Consider the following 23,715-nt stretch of genomic DNA (forward strand, 5'->3'; position numbering starts at 1 on the left):
TATTTATATAACCATTTAAAAAGTAACAAAAAGACCTACATGTACCTACAAATACAAGCAGTGTGCTAGGTTTGGCCTGTAGGAAGTAATTTGCTCACCCTTGAGTTAGAGCATTCATTTAAGGCTAATTGAAATCCTCCCTTAATATATTTTAATGTCATGTATTCTTGGGCCTGTTTCCCAACTCTTTTGTTCTGTTTCTCATACTGATTCTATGGCAGAACTACAACATAGTTGAATTGCTGTTGCTTTATAGACTGTTCACATCTTAGGTAAGGTCTTTCACGTCCTTTATAAACATTTATATTGCTGATTTCCTTTTTTCAGAAGTCTAGGTCTCCTATTTCTGTTCTTTATGCTTTTTTAATAAGTAGGATTTTATTTTTGTTACTTTTTTCTGATTTGTTTTTTATTGATATAGAGAATACCTTTTGTGTGTGTTTAGTTTATAACCAACTACCTAACAAAACTCTTAACTAGTTTTTGTTGAATGGGAACAGGAACATGGGCTCTGTAGGTCCTGCTGTTTGATTTTATATCTCATTCGCATGATGTACTAGCTAGCTGTCCTTGGGGAAGTTACTCAGTCTCTATGTTTCAGTTTTTTCATCTATAAAATAGGAATAATAGTATGTGACTCATGGCTGGTTATAACTGTATGCAAAACTTTTAGAAGACCAGATAGTAAATATTAAGTAAATTTTGCTACTAATATGTAGCAAATAATAGTAATAAATTTTGCTATTAATATGTAGAAAATAAGTAGTAATAATAATATTACTCCATTTGATTCTTTTGTGTTTTTTTAACATAGTTATATATATCATCTGCAGATAGCAATTATTTTATGATAAAAACAATTGAAGAGAAAGTTTTTAAACATAAATGACTGGGATAATTTTGTAATTTTTTTTTCTCTGGGAACAGTGAGAAAATAATTTCAAATTCTAATTTATGTTAAAGAAAAACTGGCCAGTGATTCGGTCTTTAAGCCACTTACAAACAAAATCCTGATTTACCTTATCCATAAAGTATAAAATATAATTCTGTCATATGCATGGTTGTAAAAGTATTTGGGAGGCTGTTCTTTATGTGACTCTATTAATTAAATTATGAAATAGTTTTTCAGGACTACTTCCCTTTCCAAGGCCTTTTATATCAAGAGATACCTGTATATATTTGTATCTTTCTATAGAATGCTGAATTTACTATTTGAAATGTACAGTTAATTTTATAAATACTACAAATATGTTATTTAAATGTTTTTCAAGATTAAATAAATCATAGGCAGATACAGACTTGATTTCCTTTTTATCATAATTACTTTCTTTTGGGGGACATTATAGAAAATTAAAAGCATTAAAAGCATTCATATAAGATGTTAATAGACAACTCTGGGGGGATTATATAAATTAAGCATCTTAAGAGTTATTTAAGTATATTTGTATTTTAATTGCTAACATTTTAAAGTCCTGTGAGTCTGTGCACTCACTTGATTCTTAGGCATAATCATTTTAAAGGCACAAACTTTTTCCTTGTTTTTATATATGCTGTAAAGGCATAAAATGTGACACCTTTTCCTTACATTCAAAAAAACTCATTAAACTGGTAAGAGTAGACCACTTCCTTCTTTTGACAAATAGCAACATTCTGAATGCATACCTAGCTTTTTTTTTTTTTTTTTTTTGGGCAGAGAGGCAGGAAAGGGGGGAGGGAGCAGGCTCCCCACTGAGCAGAGAGCCCTATGCGGGGCTTGATCCCAGGACCCTGAGATCATGACCTATGCCTGAGGCAGAGGTTTAACCCGCTGAGCCACTGAGGCGCCCCACATACCTAGCTTTCGTACTTGTTAGCCTATAACAGTTATGGCTGCTAGGATTTCTTTCAGGACAATTAATAACCAATATTTTATAATGCGGATCTGTTATAAAATAAGGATACTTTTTTTCACCATTATTGTCCTTGGCGTGATTAGTATTTAACTGCATTTTGGAGTCCAGGCTTGGCTGACGCTCCAGTTCATTGCATTCACATTCCTTTCTGCATGAAGACCTTGGCACAGTTTTCCTCTTTGTTTTTCAGATCTTCACATGGTTCTCTCTCATTATATCCATGTACCTGCTAAAATACCTTCTCTAAGAAACCTTCTTTCTTTTCCTAAGTAGCCTCATATATACTATGAATATTACGTCCACTGTATCCTTCTAAATTCTTTCTTGCATTTTTACAGTCATCACACCTCTTCACCTAAAAGTATGTGTTCATCAGTTGTTTATTATCCTCTCTACTCCACTAGGATTTAAGTTTAACAAGGGCAAGGTCTTTGCCTGTCTGGTTTACTGATATGTTCTTAGAACTTATATATAATAATGTGCAGGAAATAGGGAATCTGTTAAAGGGAGGGAAGGGAGTTGATATTGAAATATAACAGTTAAGATTATTTGTAGATGATATTATTTACCTAAAAAACTAAAAAATCACCTTTAAAATTAGAAAATATGGGGGCACTTGGGTGGCTCAGTTAAGCGTCTGCCTTTGGCTCAGGGTTCCCGCATTAGGCTCTCTGCTTAACAGGGATCCTGCTTCTTTCTTCTCCTCCCTCTCTGCCTGCCACTCTACCTGCTGTGCTCTCTCTGTGTCAGATAAATAAATCTTTAAAAAATGAATGTATATAAATGTGGAGATTTTTATGACCGTGATAACCTAATAGAGTTAAATGTAAGTAAATCAGACTATACTCTAAAGATACTGGAATTAAATGTCAAATCGTTTGAAGGGAATCTTCTAAAAACCTTTGAAATTCATTGACATTCACAAAATCTTCAAGCTCCGTATTTAAAGACAAAAGCCTTTTTATAAAAAACGATATACTTAAAAGATCTATCAGATTGTGATATATGTACAAAAAGAATCATAAAATGTTTCATCTCAATAATAACTAAAAATTCATAGTTAGAAAATGATACTTTCTGTTATACTAGAAAGGCGCCTTTTTTTCCTATTTTTTTTAAAGATTTTATTTATTTATTTGACGGACAGAGATCACAAGTAGGCAGAGAGGCAGGCAGAGAGAGAGGAAGGGAAGCAGGCTCTTCACTGAGCAGAGAGCCCAATGCGAGACTTGATCCCAGGATCCTGGGATCATGACCTGAGCCTAAGGCAGAGGCTTTAACACTCTGAGCCACCCAGGTGCCCCAGGAGGTGCTTTTTTCATGGAAGAATAGCCGCTCTCTGAGAGGTCATTGAAGCAATTGCTGGGGAACTATAATTAATGCAGACTTTCTAAAACAGTTTAGAAATGAGTACTGAAAACCTTTTAAAAATGTGAACATTTCTTCATTCATATGCCTTGCTATATATTGAGCTCTAACCTAAAACTTAGACAATATAATATAAAGATGTTCATGGTCATATTTTGAATTTGAATGTTAAATGCTCAATAGGAATTAATTACATTGACTATTTCAGCTTGTAGTACACTTTTTTAAAATGCTCTTTTTAAAACTTAATGTTTTAATCAGAATTATTTGAAATACTGAGTTAAACCCATAGTTTATTTTTATCTGATTCATAAGGTACAAGGTCCTATGACTTGCTGTTTATCTGACTGTTCCTGCCTTCTTTTCTCCTTTCTTTTGTTCTTTTTAATGTATTGTCTTCTTATAGTCTTTCTTTGTGTGTCAGTTAGATGTCATTGTGATGAGTGGTTTCATTTTTTAAACCATACTGTTTTTAATTTTAAAATGTTCTTCAGATTCTGTCCTAGGTTTAGAACTTCTTTTCCTTTGTGGGTTTTTTTTTTCCCCCTCCCTGTTTGTATATATGTTATAGTTGAAGTTATACTTTGTTATTTTTGTTCTGGATTAACAACAGAATTTAGAATTATGTTATTACCACACCTTTAAGTAATATGATCAATGAATTGTTTAAAGGTTATTTAAAAACTTCATTTTTTAATTGCTTTTGTGGGCAGGGAACTTTTATTTAACCAAACTTTCTTGTATTTTGAAGTAATTTGTTATTGAGAAAATACTTTCTTGACTAGACTGATTTTAATGTTTCCAAAATCTGTTTTAGGATTGAAGGTACATTTATTGGAGGGAATGATTGAGAAGTGGTCTCTATTAGAAAGCACAGAATAATTGATACTTTTGTGGTGTTAATGGTTTGAGGGCAGGACCCATATTTGCTTATTAAGTTTTCAAATATATATATATATATACATTTTAAACTTTTTTTGGTCATGGATTTCAGGGTTGTATCTAGTAACAGTGGAAATAATTTTTTAAATAGTTTCTAACTTACTAACTTTTCTTAACATTCTATGTAGTAAACCAAGGGTAAGTGGGCTTTTTGTTGGGTCATCATGGAATCATCATGAATCATGAATCACATTACTGTTTCTTCTAGTTGCTTCTTGGTTTTTGTTGTTGTCTGACTACAGTTTATTTTATAGACTGCTTGAGAACTGAGGAAGAGTGTAATTGAAATGATGGTTTTGGACTGGGAACATAGTATCCTTGGTGGCTTCAGCGTTCTACTAATTATGTAACATTTAATTCTTTTCTGCCATTTCCCCCATCTACGATCACAAGCTCTGCTTATTTTACCTGAAATTTGTGATGATGAATTTCTTTCTTTAGTTTCTTAGACAAAAATTAGTATAAATGTAGGATACTATGCGGTAAATTCCCCAGAGGTTGAATGACCCTTTGACTGCTGTTAAAAGAAGTCCTCCTTTGGGAGGAAAATTAGGTTGTTAGTGAGGCTGCTACCATATAGTGAGCACATACTATGTGCTATAGCTTATTTCATTTAATCTTCACTTCAGCTCTATTTGGTAGGTAGTATTTTTTCCATCTTAACAGGAAAGAAACAGAGGCCTGGCTCTCCCATAGGTAAGTGTCAGAACCAGGATTCAGACCTAGATTTTTTTTTTTTTTAACTCCAAAACTGAGCTTATATTGCATTCCTACTGTAATGTGTCTCTTGATCTAAGACTTTGATATTTCTCTAAGAAATTAATCTTTATATTAACTTTTAGTATGTAAATATGTAAGTTTTCTGTTGTCTGTTCACTGTAGTTATTGCTGTGCCATGGTACATTTCTTGTGCATTTTCTTTGCCCTCTCAAATAGCATTTATATCCCATTCACATTCCTTCATTGTGCGTTACATATATTTTTAGCACTGACATATTTCATGAAGCATGCTTTCAGTGTTTCAAAATTATATACCATTAGGAACTGGTTTAATAAGAAATTATATATTTTGCATTTTTTACATGTTTTGAGGCAGTCATTTTAACATCCGTTTGCAGAACTGATTAATGCTTATTTTACATGGATGCTTTGAAGGCTATAAACTCTGAAGTTTAACAAACTACTTTCATATTCCTTTAAAGTATTGTTCACTAACCTTCTCATGTACTCTCACACATAGAGAAAATGATAGTAGTTATTATGTCACACTGGTAAATGGGTCACTCTGCTGCTCTTGATCAGCAGTACTTGGCCCAGGGAGCCATGCCCTCCCTCTCTACCTTCGTGTTGTGCCCCCCTCTCTTAGCTTCCTAGCGCTGAGAGGGTTGTTATCTTGGCACACTCGTAACTCCTTGTAGATATATAACCTTTGAGAGAAAGTAGACTAAAATATCTGTTCTTTGGACTTACATATTCAGTAAACATAAATTTCTGAGAAAATTAAAATTTTAAGTGGTCCATTCTAAAATCTGCACATTGTGGATCATTCTAAAACATACAGTCATTTGCCAGTCTCTTTTAGAAACTGCTGTTTTACTTTCTTTGTAGCTTAACAATAATAATAATATCATGATTTTAAGTGTTTTATATAAACCTTTTGCCTTCTGTCACTAACTAAAGCTTTACTGTATATTATACATTTTCTTTGATCTTGTTTTTGCAATGGAAATGAGTCTTAAGGTGCTTGAGATATTTCCAGTTATGTGGTTAACAGTAATGATGATTGTACCTAACAAAAGAACTTGATCAGGCATTAAATGTGTATTCTTTTAGTTTAATTGTTTAGATTGTGTACCCTCTGTATTTGAAAAGGAATATTTACAAGGTTTGATGCTTCTTTAGAAAGTTTGTTACTTTATTTAAATACTGCTAGTTTTAAAGTAGTGTTACTTGGCCCTACCTCAGAAGAGTGATTTCTATCATTTGTTAGAACCACTGTTTTTTAAAACAACAACTTAGAATTTTGACATGAAAACCTCTCATTTGAATATTTCTCCTTCTGTTTTTTCGATGGTCAATGTCAGCACAATTCTTCACTGGAAACCAAAGTGGCCCCTGAGAGTTCCCTGTCGGGTGATTCTTACCCTCCTCTTTTTCCCTATACGTCAGCCATTTCAGCAGGTCTTGAAATACTGTTGCTTCTACCCCCAGAAGGTCCCTCTTTTGTAGTTCCGCCTCTGCTGTTCTGGTTTAGTATCTTCCTGTTTCCATCCAGTTTTGCTTTGGAATTAACTCTCTAAAGCACAGCCAGATCAGGTCACTTCTTTCCTTAATACTGCTTTTTTCTTTTTATTGCCATAGTTGGTAGTCATCTGCCCTTTACATCTGGCCCCAGCATACTCTTTTTTCTCTCTCATTCTTCTGTGTATGTCCACATGTGCATAGCGGTGTATGCCTCATCTCCTCTCACTAATTACCTGTTATGAAATCACTAATTTTTCTTATTTTGTTTGTATTCTAATCATGTCACTAACTTTTATCATACTACATTCACCGCATGTTCTCAGCCTGGAAGATTCCTTATCAGATGTTACTGCTCTGTAAAATATTTCAGTTACCTCACCCTTGTTTAGAATTATTTTGATACTTAGATTATTGTGATACTTCAGATGATTTACCTCATTGTGCCTTAGAGTATAATTAGGTACATAATTCATTCTTTTCATCTACAGGGTATGAAAATTTTGATGACATGGCCTAAGTCTTTAAATTGTCTTGGTGGTTACTTAATATAAGAGAGTACTTAAACATGTATTTGCATGTATGTGCTTTAGTTTAACTCAATTTAAGTATCTACTTTGTCTGTAGCACTGCACTTGCAGTGCCAGTGTCTTTGAGGAAATAAAAAATATAGGTAACGTGTTCCATGAATATAACATGTCATCAAAAAAAAAATGTGTATTCTATTAGGAAAAAAGGTACTGATGCAATAAATTGAAAGGCACTGTTAAGAAGTCCATGAAAGGGTACTTGGGTGGTTCAGTTGGTTAAGCAACTGCCTTCGGTCATGATCTAGAGTCATGATCTAGAGGTCAGGATCTAGTCCCGCATCAGGCTCCCTGCTCGGCAGGGGGTCTGCTTCTCCCTCTGACCTCTTCCCTCTCGTGCTCTCTCCTTTCATTCTTTAAAAAAAAAAAAAAGTCCATGAAAGGGGCACCTTGGTGGCTCAGTGGGTTAAGCCCCTGCCCCTGCCTAAGATCAGGTCATGATCTTAGGGTCCTTGGGTCAAGCTCCGCATTGGGTGCTCTGCTTAGCAGGGAACCTGGCCTCTCCCTCCCACCCCCTGCCTGTCTCTCTGCCTCTCTGCCTACTTGGATCTCTGTCTGTCAAATAAATAAATAAAATATTTAAAAATAAAAAATAAAATAAAACATTTTTTAAAAAAGTCCATGAAAGTCACACTAACAGTATACATTATATACCAAGTCTGTATATTTTTGTAAGTAATTTTGACTTGTCCTTTGGTATTTTGTCATCTCTCCATTTATTATATGATTATATGCTTTGTTAGATTTTTCTACCCATTTTATACATAAACTATTTGTATATATAAATGTTGGGTAATATTTTTATAAATCAAAACTCGTCTATTCAGGTAATTTTATTTTCAACTTTTTATAAACTGAATTTAGAATTTAGCTTAATATATCATCTAAAGATCAATAATTAGACTCATTTAAATTTATAGAGGCTAACTTTCTGAGATACTGTCTTCATGTTTTTGTTAGCCTATTTTTTTTGTATTGTTTTTTAAGTGAAGTAATGATGCTGCTATAGTTTTCTTTAGAGTAACTTGAAAGAAGAAACCTTGTAATCAGAAATTAGTTTTGTTTGTACATTTTTATTTTATCCAGTTGTAATATTTTCTTAAGAAACACAGAATTTATTATGTAATGTTTATCTTTTTTGAAGAATAGGAAATGTGGTTTGGCTCTCACATACTATGTGTTGTACAGATTCATAACATGTAAACGCATTGCTTTGTGTACTTTCTTTATGCTCTAATATAATTAATTTGTTTCTAGATGCTGGCATCACCATCTACATCAGGTCAGCTGTCTCAGTTTGGGGCAAGTTTATACGGGCAACAAAGTAAGAATTTTGTATTTATTCTGGGATGCTTTATTTAAGGAAAAAAATAGCTACAAAATAAAGAACAACCAGTGCTGCCCTTCTGGGTCAGTTCTAAGATTTAAAAGGAAAGATTTTTAATTTTCAGTTTTTCTTATTTCACTTAACATAGGAAAACCTCATTATTTCAGATATTTTCTAATTCAAAATTTGTTATTATTTGGGTATAGGAAAGACTGGAAGTTACTTTTACATCGTTTGTTTCTGTATGTTCTTTTGCAGTACAATGTTTTTGAAGAATTTGCTAAACAAATAAAAAAATAGACCTCCTCTATGTTTTCAGTTAGAGGAACTTAAACTTTTTTGTTTGGTCAGTTAAATGGGTGGTTTTATTTGTGGGTTTTGGCCTTTTTATTAATGAAGGACCATTACTTAACAGTCTGCAAAATGCTCTTTGTTTAGCAAATATTTCTTCTTTTAGTTTTGCTCATCTGGATATAGAATATTTGTTTTTGACTCACAGTTCAATGCTTTTTCTACATTTAAGATTTTATTTCTTTTTAAGTACTGTAATGCTTTTATAGCGCTTAGCACAGTGCCTGGCGCATAGTAAGCGCTCAATAAATGTTTGCTATTATTATCACATAAAATTTTTATAAAACTAAGTTATAAAATCTTCCTGTTTTTTCCATTAATTTTCCAAACTGTTAAATATTAATAAGATTTTATTATCTCTGTTAATGTCAGAGACTGCTGATCTCTCATCTGTTAACAGAAGGGGAGTATTAAAAGGGATATAAATTCCCATCCAAGATTATAGGACATAGAGTAACTGGAAAAAACAATCTGATGACTGAGTATCTTAACCAGCTTCAAATAAAAATCAGTTATTTGATTTGGAACCCTTTTCTAGTATAATAAAATAAAGTTTTGATAGGTATCAGAATAGTTTGTCAGACCACTTCATTCTTTAGATTTATTTTGAAGTTTAATAGGGGGAAGAAACTTACTTTGTTAGACAAATATAGATTTCATCTACTTTTTTCTTCCTCCTCCTTTTGCTGTGGTGTGCAATTTTGTTAACATAGAATTAGTAAATAAAATTCATTAATTGGTTACAAATATTAGCAGTTTTCCTCTAATTAAGTGGAAAACATTTTTTAAAAGCTTTATATTGTGTTAAAGAGGTGTTGCTTCATTTATTCACAAACGTTTATCCTAATTGTTGAGGGGATATTATTAGCTAGTTATTTGCTTCATTTAGCCTGTGTTTTAGTATGAAACCTACTACTTTCACCTTCCTGGCAACCCTTATTATGAAAATACTTAGTTATTTTAAAGCTACCCTTTATTTCTATAGAGTAACTGCAAAGAACCTCTGTTGTTTTCTTTTTAAAGCCCACAATTTATCGCAACCAAAAATAGATATGGAATGGAGAAAAATTATATTTGAGAAGCTAAGGTTATTTTTTGAAGGAGGATGGCAATTATTTTACAATATAATCAGCTGTATAGACTTCTAGAATCTGATGTCATTTTTTAACCTGCAAATGTGAAATTGTAATTGGGCTAAGATACAGAATGGGTTAAGTTTGAAATATAGTTATTTTATTGACATTAGATATTAGCTTCTTAATTTGTGTAAAATGATTGTGCTGGTTATTAGGGATATCAAAGCTTAGTAAATGAACAAAGTTATTTTCATCAGAAAAAGTATTTTAAGGTATTCAGTTTAAAAAGAAATCACATATGACAGATATTTCCTTTTGGAATTTAGTATATTAAATGACTGTATTCCTGCAGCAGTTGTAATCAGCATTTTCAATGTGCAGTTTAGTCTTTTAACTGACAGTGAAGGTATTAGTCTACAGAAAAATTGAACCTTAGGTCAGTTGGAACTGAAATGGGTCAAGTCAGGGTACAGTTACTCCTTTCCAGGGTACAGATGTAGAAAACTGCAACTAATGAAAAAAGACAGAGGCTGGATTCCCAGTCTCTCCTATCTGTTAGGATACACCCTAGGGCCAAATAGCTCAGTTAGCTGATGAGTACTCTGAACATACACCTTGTCAGAGAGAACACCAGCTACCCTGTGGGACTTGAGGGTCTGGGTTTCAGTAGTATAAATTAGTCAGAATGATAAATCTTGAGGAGCTAACTGTCATAAAGGATGGAGAGGTTGAAGGAATAGCAGGTGGGAGAGGTTAGTGATACTATTCTTATGGCAACAAATTGTAATTGTACATTAGGTTTGATACAACTGAATGTTCTTTTGCTTCACGAGTGTATTGAATACTACCATTAACTCTGTATTCAGATTGGCAAAGTTCAGTAGAAATTTTTACCATTAAAATAGGGGTCTACTATCTGTTTTGTGTTCCTGATAATTACAGAGTTTAGAGGTGGAAGGAAAAGTATCCTCCAGAACAGTCTCACTGAGATTAAACAAGGGAGGACATTCCTCTTGGAATGGATACAGAGCTGCTGAAACCTACATTTTGCCAGATTTGGGTGGAAGTAATTGTGTGATATATAAGGGTGCCTAGAAAGTGCTGCACTAGGGGCTTGTATGATTACAGATCCCCTTATAGTCTGATTGTATCCTAGTATGTAACTGATTTTTCATCTAGACATTCATGTGAATACAGTGCACCAAATGATAGCTATAGAAGCCATTGAACAAAAACTTATATTCCAGTTACATGATGTTTTCTACTTGTTTTCTTTGCAAGTGTGCATAAAATTTTAGATGTACCTTATAAGTTTAAAGACCCCCTTGGCTCCCCAAAGCTTGTACTAGATTGGAATTAATTAGGAACCAGGAATTTAATCTCTCCTTGATATTCAGTGCATTAAAATTAAGTGGTAATAAAGTTGGGGTCACTTTTACTTTCTTACCAACAGGATTTAGAGCGTTAGAGTTTTGGAGAAAAGGGCAACTACTATTTACTGAGTGCTTCCTCTGTGCCTACTGTCTTATAGGCACATAGGTTAACTAGCTGTCAACGATGAGTCCATGATAACGCACTTGTACCTGAATTCTCAGAGGACCAAGTCATCTAGCTGGGGAAAGAAAGAAACTTGTCTTTCTGGGATCTGGACTCCCAGCTTGAGAGCAGTGGCATATTCTCATGCTTAGCAACATTTATTTGGCCTCCTGTTTTAACAACACTGAAATGAGTTTTGTGGAGAACCAGAGCACAGGTGGGGTGATTCAAAAGTGATGCTACTGATAGTGTGGTTAGTCCATTGACAGATTTTAGTAGCTTCAAGAAATTATAGGAACATTTAACAGATACTTGAATTAATATTCTGGGAGTTCTTGCTCTCAAGAAGCACATGGTATTAGTTTGGGAGGTCAAGACATTTATATATAAAATGTTAAATAACAGTCTACAGTGTTGATACATAGGTTGAAAGGTATCATACTGAATTGGTTGGACAGACTTAGGGTTTAGAGAGAAGAGCACAGTGAGCTAAGTGGTAAGGAAAAGCTTCAAAAAGGAGTTTAATAGATACTTACTGAATGCCTGCCGTATAATGGCATTATGCTGCATAGTGGTAGAGGCTCTTTTCTGCCATCCCTGTACAGAATACATACTGCTATTACGTTGCCGCATTTGTTTATTGCATGTCTTCCTTTGCTTTTGTATCCTTAGTATTCTGTACATGACAGGCACTCAGAAATGTTTTTTGAATGCATGATGAGCAAGATATGGTTCCTACATGTAATGTAGATAAGTACACAAGTTATTTTCCTACAGAGCAAAGGAAGTAGTAGAGTTTTCTAGACATTTCAGAGGTGGGAGTAATCACGTATCTTGGAGAATAATCAGGAAAGGATTTACAGATGAAGTCATGTTTGTCATTGGCCTTGAAGAGACTGGATAAGGTTGTTCTAGTAGTGGGAACAACACCCACAGAATGGGGTAGATTTGGGAGTGGTCTGGTTTATCAAGGCAAGGGAAACTTACTAGGCTGTTGATTGATTTCATTCAAGAAGTACAGTCTTTACAATACTGTGGGACATTTCTCAAGATCTTTACCACTTTCCAAGGTCAAGAACAGAGCTATAGCATACAGTTTTCCATCAGAAAACAGTGATTTTCTGCTGAAAACCATTAGTTCATTAGACTGTAATCTTCACCTTCACCTTTAGGACCACCTGTTGACTCACTCACTCTTTTTTTTTTTTTTTTTTTTTTTTTTTTTTTTTTGCATAGGCATGTTTCACGTTCCACCCCAACCACTTCCCCAAAACTAATAATTATTATGTATTTACTGCGTGTCAGGTGCTAATTTAAATATTTTATGTGAATCAGTTCATTTAATCTTCACATCTATCCCGAAAGAGGTTAAGGAATTTGCACAAGGTTTTACAGGCAATAAGTAGTAGAGCCAGGATTACATTACCTAGTAAGTGTAACTATGTTAACATGAGAACAGAAGTTTCTTGAAACCTGGATCCTACATACTGCTTACTGAATGTCATGACCCTAGAGGGCCATTAGCACATAGTAGAAACAGCAAATGTTTAAATCCACAGATTTCAAGGGTCTACTGACCAGAGCATTGGGGTAGTATTTAGTTAGCTACCTCTACCATGAGTGAAATACTATTCCAAGAGCTAAGAGAATGGCAAATATCAAAGATCTTGTTTTCGTGGAGCTTACATTTTAATGAAGAAAGAATAATCATGCAGACAACTAAGTAAATAAGATGATTCTAGTAAATACTATAAAAATCAAGTCAGATTAAGGGATTGAGCAAAGAAGCTATCTTATGAGGAGGTGGTATTTGAATGAAAACTTCAGTGTCGAGAAAGGGAAATCTTTGGAAAGATCTGATAGAGAGGTTTTTAGGTACAGACAACAGCAAATGGGAAAGTGCTTACTCATGAGAAAGCAAGAAAGAACTGAATGTATTATAGGAAGAGCGAAAGGGCTAGTGTAGTGAACAAAGAAAGCACAAGGTTAATGGAGTACCAGGTGTCAGATCATGGAGTCTTGTAATGATTTGGTAAATAATTTAGGTTTATTCTAAGTTTAACGGGAAGGATTTTAAGATACAATTTCATTTTATTTATTTATTTATTATTTTTTAAGATTTTATTTATTAATTTGACAGAGAGAAATCACAAGTAGATGGAGAGGCAGCCAGAGAGAGAGAGATAAGGAAGCAGGCTCCCTGCTGAGCAGAGAGCCTGATGTGGGACTCGATCCCAGGACTCTGAGATCATGACCTGAGCCAAAGGCAGCGGCTTAACCCACTGAGCCACCCAGGTGCCCCTACAGTTTCATTTTTAAAAGACCACTTTGCTCTGTAGCAAATGGACTAGGACAAATAATAAGAGAGAGCAAGACTAGGCTAATGCTTCAGTAGTCCAGGCAAGAAAATAGGATGATGTGGGCTGCGCGTAGAGGTGTTAAGAAGTGGTCAGATTTGGGATATTTCAGAGATAGAGCTAAAACTATATGGTGATAGAGGATGTGAAAGAGAGAGACTCAGGATTTCTTAGGTTTGAGATCTGCATTACTTGATGAATGCGTTACATGAATCTGTAATGGCAACTTAGGTTGAGGAGTACAAACTATACTTAGGAGCTTCACATGGATGTTCCATAGGTAGAGTGCCAGTTTCTGTAAAGATCTAGCCAAACATTTGCAGGTACCCTCTGCCAGTTCTAACATAACATCAGCTTTTCCTAGTTGAGGATGTTGAAGCTGGTTAACTTCATCCATGTATCTTTCTTGTCACGCACATCCCTTAGTACTCAAAAGCAAACCCACTCCTCCTCCAGGCATATCACTTGTCCTTCTCTTCTTTTATCTTGCCATTTTAAGGCTCAGCTGTTTCAACATTTTGAGTTTCCTGATCCCTCCTCATCACCACCACCAAGTACCTGACTAGGTCTCTTTCATTATTTAATTCATATACTGTGTCCTCCAGGAAACAATTTTCTGATTCTGAATCCATTTTACTTTCACATCTGACTTAGTGGTCTCTCCCATATTCATCAGAGCACACTAAACATGTGCTGTGTGTAAACAGCTGCATCATGATTTTTTTTTTTTTTTTTTAAGATACTCTTCTGTATTTCTATAGGGTGAGAGAAGGGGATGTATTCCAGGTGAGGAGACAGGTATGAATAAAAGTTCAGGGACAAATTTGGAGAGAGGACCAGAGAAAAGAGGAAGAGTGTAAGTAAAATATGTGGTATATAAAAAGAGCTTATATTGGAGTGAATAAAATATTAATTAGGAATAGATGTCAGTTCTATCTCAGTAAAGCTGGGAGACAAACAAACAAAAACCCCAGAGATTAAAAGAATCTTTTTAGTCCTGACAGAGAAGTTTAAAAGACTAAACTGTGATTGAATATAATATTAATAGGCAGTGGTTCGCAACTCTGGCTATATACCTAAAAACACCTGGAGAGTTTTTTTTAAATCTCTCTAAGTCATGAATTGCCAGCATTCAGACTGAGTGACAATTTCTAGGCGTGGGACCCAGACATTAGTGTTCTGCAGGTGATGTAAAAGTTAGCAACTACTATAAGAAGTAGAAAGTAAGTTGGTCAGAAAAAGGATGAAAATAAGAGTTAAGAAATTGGATTGTTATTTTTATTCTTCATTGTGATTTTTGGCAAGTAACTTAATTCTTGATGTTCTTTATCTGTAACTTAGTTGGATGATCTCTGGAGACTTTTCTATCTCCAAAATCCTTTGATTTTAATGAAGGAAAATACTTAAAATAATGTTACAGAGAAGATTACACAGCTGAGTACGGGGCAGATTGGAGTAAGATGTGAGGACAGGTTAGAGGTTAGAAGGTTTAGTTGTTCATCAGTGTGGAGAGGACAGTGGGTTCCTAGGATAAACTAGTTGCTTTGGAAATAAATAGAAGGGGGAGTGTGTGCTTTAAGCCCTTTGGCAGCAGTTAGGATTTTGTATCCTTCTCCTTCAGGAGACTTGATTTAAGTATCAGTATCCAAGGATTTGGTTGCTGTGATTGGATTTTTTCTTATAACTTTTATATTATTAATATTCTTTGTTTTTAGCAAAAGATTGAATAAAGGAGGCATAAGATATTTAAGGGATTGCTGTTAATCAGTTTGTACAGTGGAAATAATGGAAGCATTTCTTAGATCATATTCCTTTGGATTTCTGAAAAATGGTCAATTAATTCAGTTCATTCTCTGTTTAGCACCCTGCCAAATTAGAGGTAGAAATATACTTTGAGTATGTTCATATATTTCTCCTAATACTGTATTATTCTTCATTAGCAATTTGTCAGGTTGAAGGAAAAATTTCAGAACTATAACCTTTTTAGCTACTTTTTAGCTCTTTTTGTTCAATTATTCCTCGTTTATATTTTTTACCTATTGTATTTTATGCCAGATTTTTTTATGAGTCTTTTTCCCGTGGTATTCTCTTTTGGCTTGCATATCTTCTTGGTAAAATATTTTGGAGATGATTTCTGTGATTGTTTCTAAATATATTACTAAAAGAGTAAAGTTCTGTCTTTGACCTTACCCAGTTATAAGTGTTAGACTCAAGTAACTCAAATTTAAAGATTTAGTGTATTTTGTTTCCTAAAAATAAATCTTTGTATGTTCCTATCAGTGATACTCTTCATGCTTTAAAAGAATTCGGTTTTTTAATTGAATTTGAACTAGCTTATTAAGGTATTTAAAGCTTGATGATCCCATTTGAAATTGATGTACTCCTTTTTTTCATACCTCCCTAGTTCAACAAAATGCAGTTCGGATTTTTTGAATTTATTATTAGCTGTTTCATGAAATCGAGTGTTGAAGGAAAAATAAAAGTAGACACGAATCTTTGAGTTTATTTCATATTGTCTTCCTCCATTCTCAGCACTATAAATTAGCTCATGTGTCAGTCCCTAATTGATTAAATAAATAATCATACATTCTTGTTTCGATCTCCAAAAGTTTTCTGCTACAGATAATCTCTAGTTACTCTGAAGTTCTAGATTTTCATAATACAACATAGAATAATTTGTATATGAAGGATTAAAGTAAACAAATCTCAGTTTTGTAAGGCATTGATTACTAGAAAACAGCCAGAGGGTACTAGAGTTTTGGGAAGTGTATGTTTATTTAAAATGATAAAGTTATGAGAGTGAAAAGGAAAGGGAAAGTAAAATTAGGAGAAAGAAAACTTGAACAGGTATAAACAAGAGAGGGAGAAAGAAAATGGAGGGAAGAGACCAGGAAATGGAGGTTTAGAAAAAATTTGAAGTAAATATTTTAAAAAAGAAAAAGAAAGCAAGAAAAAACATAAAATAGGCAAGAGGTGTTACAAATTGGTAGACACAAAGGGTGATCACTTCGAGTTCTGTGAGCCTCCCATAAGGCTGCTGTGAAGAACACTAGGAGTTAAGAGATCTAAATTCTAGTCTTGGTTCTTTGTGTCACCTTGGAGAAAGCAGTTAACTCATCTGAGGCTCAGATTCCTCATCTGTAAAATGCGAACATTGGACTAGGTGATCTTTAAGGTCCCTTCTGGCTCTAAAATTGTGTATTTCTTGGTGTGGTCAGTAATTGTGTGAAACACATTCCTGTGGTTAATTTGCAGCTGTTGCTGACTTTAGGACAGCAGTATTTGGGGAGAAGGATGTAAACTCCCCAAGGGTAGGAGCTTTTCTGTCTTGTTCACTGCTGTATCCCCAGCAGCTAGCACAGTGCTTGGCACATAGTAGGCACTCAATAAATGTTTATTGAATGCATATGAAAAGTATCACTTTGGTGGTTCACTGTGGGAGCTCCTAGAGGGCAATCAGGAAAACTAGAGTGGCTTAAGAGAAGGAAAAGACTGATTTCTTCTGAAGAATCTTATATGGCTAATTTTTCATCTCATTTTTCCTTATTATGTCCCAAATTCAGAGAACACATTTGCACCTAGTGGTACATTCACGGTCACGACATTACATATGATGAACTAAACCAGCATATAATCTAGGCCAGTTCATTCTCTTCCTGTCATTGAAAGAAAGGTAGAACTAACCTCTTGTCCTAATGGAACCTGACTGAAAGGAGTACACCTAGTACAAAGAACATAGTAGCTACATTGAGTTGGATTTATTGGGTTCATTCAGTTGAGAAGCAAAGTTAGGCTATAAGTTGAGTACCGTGGCTGGCAGATTCCAGTGGAATTTTTGTGGCCCACTGCTCTCCTTAGGTTAGGTATGACATTGTTATGCCAAAGGTAAATGTTACAAAAGTACTTGAAGTAAACCATTCAGAACATATATATACACACCAGTTTTTGGAGGTCACAGTTTCAAAATATTCAGGTCCTTGAAATTCTTGCTTTTGTAATTAGATCAGTCACTTTAAATCCCTAGCACTAAAGTAACTATGTATTTATTTGCTTTTCATCTTATCACTTTATTTAACTTCCCATTCAGAGTTAAGTTTTGTTGACTGATAGGCTGTTTCACAACTGACTAGAAACAGAAATCACTGAAAAGGGTGGGTCAGGAAGTGGAGGCATCCATAGGCAGATATGATAGCTGGTGACAGCTGGACATCCTTACTCTGAGGGATGAAAGGGGTAGGAAGGATATCTAAAGATCTAGAATATTAGATATCCATGGCATTTATGAATCATTAAGAAATCAGTAATTTATATTTCATATTAATAAAAGGAAATATGTCATACATTTTTGAAATATTTATCCCATTTTTTTTTTTATGTTTTGTATCTGAATGGTGAAACTTAAGTAGTCTGTAAAATATACCTGTTGGAACACATCCATTCTTTTGTATCTCTCCCCAGGAGTACTAGATAAATGGAAGGTTGCTATACTTTGAAAACTTAAATGTTTTAAATTCCTGTCTCTCGTAGTATCAGCTTGAGATTTTTAGCAGTTGCTGACATTTTATGTTGGGTTTGTAAAAAATTATAATGTTGAGAAATATGTATGTGTAAGTAGTAGAGATTTCTTAAATGCATTTTAAAAGGATCATATAAAAATTAAAGCTACTTTAGCAAAGTGGGGTTAAATGTCTGTGTACCTCAGTTATGATTTTAAAACATAAAAACACAAGATTGCAAATTTCTTAAAGCCATATTTGTACAAAATGTTTTCATTTAAACAAGTCATCTAATTTGTTAAAACCATGGGCAGACATAGTTTATTGTAAAATAGAAATATGAACAGAAGATAGAAATATGAAGGCAGTATCCATTCATAATATTAAATTTCAGATTAGAACATTTTTGTTAAAATCAGAGTCCATTTGGAGTGAATTGAATATATCCATTAAAAATTTGCATACTATATTACATGTTAGGTCATTTAAAAATGTTTTAAATTGCCAACTCCAGAAGATGGATAACAATTTCATTCCTGATGGCAATGAATTTCCTTCTTCTGAATTTTTTTAATAGGTGCACTAGGCCTTCCAATGAGGGGGATGAGCAACAATACCCCTCAGTTAAATCGCAGCTTATCACAAGGCACTCAGTTACCGAGCCACGTCACGCCAACAACAGGGGTACCAACAATGTCACTTCACACGCCTCCATCTCCAAGCAGGTATTTATTGATGGACCAGAATATTTCTCAAAATGTATCTTTGTAGAGTAAGCAAGCATTTTAGTTTTTTAATAAGATAACTATTATTTCATTTTTCTGGTTCAGTGCCTTTCACTGAGGAAAAGAAAGTTAATACCCTATGCTCATTTTATTTCGCTGCAAATTGATAAGGATAGTGTAAGATGTTTTTATCATGCTTCTAGCATACTGGTTGTCAGTGGGGTGGGTATCAAGGGTTAATCACCACCTGGGGAGCTTTTTCAGAAGTCAACTTTTCCTCAAAAGAGGATGGGCAATTTAAAATCATTCCTCAGATAATTATGATTATTGCTCCCTCAACACACATACATTGCTCTAGTGAGTAAAATAAAACGAGATTGATTACAGAGATGAATGCATATTAGTTTGAAGTAGAATGACATACATTTGGAATGAACTTATTTTAAATAAATGCATGAAATACATTTGTATTATTTTATGTCTTAGTCAAACCAATAGTTTTCTCATCTTAAATATCACCATATACTAGTTCTGCTAAAATTTACCCGATTTCTTGTTGGTTTGTGTGACTTTTCAAAGAGCTAGAATGACCAGACAAAAGAATTAAATTAATGAAAATTAGTGGTATAATTTGAAAGTATATTTGAGGTTCTAGGGTTAGGCCAATTGATTATTTACAGAGAATTTTAATGAGTGATTATAGAGAGCTTATTTAGTATAATGGACTTCTTTTTCAGGGGTATTTTGCCTATGAATCCTAGGAATATGATGAACCACTCCCAGGTTGGTCAGGGCATTGGAATTCCTAGCAGGACAAATAGCATGAGCAGTTCAGGGTTAGGTAGCCCCAACAGAAGCTCGCCAAGCATAATATGTATGCCAAAGCAGCAGCCTTCTCGACAGCCTTTTACTGTGAACAGGTAAGATGTTTATTGATACTGTGTATCATTGTTTTTCTGGATATTTTCAAATTTGCCTTCTCATATTCAACATTCTGTTCTTGAGTCTTGGCTTCTGTCTCATAAGTTTGTTTCATCATATTTTTATGACCAAAGATTCTCTTTCTGTTACATGTTACAACTTCAGTCTCCCCAAACTTAAAGACACTTCTTTGAGAGTTAGTTTGATTTTGGAAAGCACATTAGAGGTTTTTGTTATTGTTAGAAAAGAATTTTGTTCTTTAGTTGTCACTAGGCAAATTTTTGTGCTTATGTCCTTTGTCAGTTAAAAGGCTGGCCACTTACGTGTAAGAGTTCCAGACTTACAAACAGTAGTGGGGATATGTTTGACTATTACTGCCTTGCTTTACTTGTGCTTTGGTTTAGTACTCTTTGAATTGAAATTCAGTTTTGTGCTTTGGAGACTTAATGACCAAAGACGTTTTAAGACTACATTTACAGTATTCGAAAATAGTGTCATGTTCTGGGATTTAAAATAAGAAGATAAGCTGTTGTGTTTTTTCACTCCTTTTTGCACTTCTATTTGCATATATTTACTGTGCAAGTGATAATGACAATACGAAGACCAATTGTCCATTTTATTAGGATTTTTAAGCTGTTCGGGTAATTTATATGAGAGTAATGACTACAGTATAAGGCTTTGTATCTTGAAAAAATTGTATTTAATTTTGCCAGTTTTTTTCATCTCTTTTTTTAAATGGGGAACTGTATGAAGAAAAAGGATCTTGATCTGTTTGCTATCATCTTACCCATTTAATTCACTTTCTTTCATCTACTGCTTGCAAAATGTGGATTAAAAATAGGTTATTAGCACATTTCCTGTTTGATCTTTATCCCATGAGCTCTAGTTCTTTTATTTAGATTTATGAGTATTTCTCTTAATAATTTACTACTCTTAATTTAAAAAATAACTATTTGTAAAGGGTCATCAAAATTCTTATCTACTTGATAGCTTCCTAATCATATACTTCTTGGACTTGATCACATCTTTTCTTGTAGTATTGTTCATTGAATGTGTATTTAAATTTTTGCCTTACCATATTTTTTTTACATTTTGTTTCTAAAAAACACATTATTTATAAATTATCAATGAAACATGGGTCTCTATAACCCTGCTTATTACTGTTGATAAGTTGTATTTGTTATAGAATGTTTTCATCCCTTCAGTGTTTGAAGGTACCTATATCAACAATTCTAACATGTTATTAACTAAACAGGTGTTTCTAATGGCTTTCCTACTCTTCTCCAGAGTATTATTTCACCAGCTTCATGTTTTTGAAAATATTGTTTGGCCATAGTTAGTTTTACAAAGTTACACACAAACACACACACAAAAACCAAAAAACCCCATCATCTCCACAAACAGTTTAACCCTACTCATAACACTGATAACACTGTCTTTTATCAGATTATTTAATGTTAAAGTTGCATACTTTCATTGTAGAATTTGCATTAATAGCTGGTTTTGACATTCTTAATTACTTCTGGCCTTGCTTTAAGTTCAGACTTGTTTCTGTTCTCTCATGTTTAGCCTTGTGCAGACAAAGGAGGCATTTGTAACTTACCAAGTACCAGTTGTGCATTAATTTAGAATGGAGGGTTTTATGGAGAGATTTGCTTTTTCTTTTAGGTAGCTGAAAGATAAACTATATTTAGATTAGAATGACTTTTTTTTTTTTAGAACACTAAGCTTAGTTAAAGAAAAGCACCATTTAATTCAGGTAAATGAAACATTTATTGAGTGCCTGTTTTATCCTCCTGAACAGTGAAGGCAGAGGATGCAGAGATGACCATGACATAGATCCTGTCCATGAGGCGTTTAGTTTCTAGATGGGGAAAACTCTGTATGAAAGATGATCTTTTATGGAAAGTGATAATGGTAAATGGTATACTTACCAGTAGTGGAAGGAAAATAAGTATTCAGGAACAATAGTTATGCTCTAACTGCATGTTTTTAAGGTTAGTTACATCTGCCAGTGTATCCAGTAAGTTGGCTCTCCAAGTACTAAAATAGTACTATTAATCTCTGTTTTCCTCAAGGCTTATATGCAAATTCCTTGTTTATTTGTTTTTAAAATCATCTGTTTAAGACATTTTGGTTCTCAGTTATTCATGGAAGGACTTCAGGAGGGTTTTTAAATAAAGGTTAAACTCAGAAAAATAAAATTAGTATTTGTTTTTAAGCATACTGTTGTTTTATATGAGGAGATCAAAAGTATACACTTTTGTTTTTCTTCATCTAAAAGTTAGTGTTCTTACTGTATATCTAAAATTATTTTCTATGTACCCAGTATGTCTGGATTTGGAATGAACAGGAATCAGGCATTTGGAATGAATAACTCCTTATCAAGTAACATTTTTAATGGAACAGGTAAGCTTATTCTGGAGGTAGTAACCTATAAAAAATATGGTAGATCTTTGAAATATAAAGCAATTGAACATACTGGTCTTAAAATATTATAGGATTTTTGTGTTAAACCGGTAGAATTTAATTTAGTGAGGATTTGACAGGAATAGGATTTAATTCAGTGAATAGTTGAGAGATATTTAAATATATTTTTTCATTTGATACGGTAATAGCATAATGTTATAACTTTAGAACTATTTCCTTAACACCTAGAGAAAGCCTAAACATTAATTTAGTCTATATGCCTCAGAATATCTTTTGCTTCGAGCATTTTCTAGCTTCATTCCTGTCACTGCAGTCTAAATTAGATTGAGTGGTATGGTATTCTGGCTATAGAGACCTAGACCAAAGAAACCTCTAAAATTATACTGGAGCACTTAACAGTTCTTAATTTCTTAATAATTTTAATAATTGGCATTTAACCCTTGGGGTTTTTTTTTAATCCAGTTTTATGTGTAAATTTTAATTACATAGAATTCTGATTTTGAATTCCTGTGGTCTGTTGGTTTATTTGTTTTATCAGCTGCTTCAGAGAAAGAGAACAAGAGGCTTTATTTCTATTCTGCTTCAGATTTCACCCTCTTCCACCCTTGCCTCCAGACCATTTCCTGAGAAAAGATATAAAGGATGTAGTATGGCCATAGGAGCAAAAATAATGAGTGTAATCATTCAGAGAGTGTAATCATTCCTTCTAAAGGAAATAGAAGGGAAAGACTGATCAGTGGAATGTAGCATATGTGGAAGCAGGAGACAGGATTTAGTAATGAAATGTCATTTGTGACTATGAGCTTTTAATTTTTAAGTGTTATTACATGTTTAGCAGCATAGATTGATCAAATGAGACTTTAAAATTCCAAATTTTAGCACTTAAAAATTATAGTTATGTGTTCAAGATGTTAAAATGCTATTAAGTACCATATTCCCGTTGTTTCTGAAATGCACACTTTTTTCATATCATCTCTGAAATCAGGCTATGTATCATAGTTTAATTGACAAGTTATCCTTTTTTTCCTGAATGGATCATAAAGTAACAATGTGTCTGACAATGCCATCTTATATTCTGAATTATGGTTTCATATACTTCCATAAATTTTTAAATCATTTCTAAAATTCAGTTTTAAGTAAATTTTAACTATTTTTAGGGAAATTGTTTCCAGGTCTTTACCTAAAAATATAACTTGGGGGTTTACTAACTAATTTTTCGGTTAAAGTTATTCTCCAATACTATGACCATTTTAAATTCCATCTTACAGGACCTGAAGATGTGTGTTAAAAGTTAATATATATTCAGTGTTTCTAGTTAATTTATAACTGTGTAACTATAATAATTCAAGTAAGATTACTTTTATAACTTGAAACACTGTATAAATTTATTGTCTTTTTATTTAGTAGTATCTTTTTAAAAGTTACAAACTGCAATTGGTTTAGAAATAGTGGGCATGATTTTATCT

General features: G+C 33.6%; 1 protein-coding gene across 9 annotated transcripts in view; it reads left to right on the forward strand.

Annotated features, from left to right (window-relative positions):
* Window positions 1-23,715, forward strand: part of CNOT2 (CCR4-NOT transcription complex subunit 2) — a 123,275-nt gene that overhangs the window by 80,188 nt on the left and 19,372 nt on the right. For 6 of the 9 annotated variants that reach the window (XM_004752442.3, XM_004752441.3, XM_045073083.1 and 3 more), the window contains 4 exons: window positions 8,288-8,354; window positions 18,751-18,898; window positions 19,636-19,818; window positions 22,149-22,228. In XM_004752442.3, coding sequence (XP_004752499.1) covers window positions 8,288-8,354; window positions 18,751-18,898; window positions 19,636-19,818; window positions 22,149-22,228 — 478 coding nt within the window. The remainder of the gene's footprint in view (window positions 1-8,287; window positions 8,355-18,750; window positions 18,899-19,635; window positions 19,819-22,148; window positions 22,229-23,715) is intronic. The other 3 variants (XM_045073084.1, XM_013056057.2, XM_013056058.2) reach the window with 3 other exon arrangements.

The sequence above is a fragment of the Mustela putorius genome, unplaced genomic scaffold (genome assembly GCF_011764305.1).
Source record: "Mustela putorius furo isolate JIRA1106 unplaced genomic scaffold, ASM1176430v1.1 tig00537227_pilon_pilon_pilon, whole genome shotgun sequence".
NCBI lineage: Eukaryota > Metazoa > Chordata > Mammalia > Carnivora > Mustelidae > Mustela > Mustela putorius.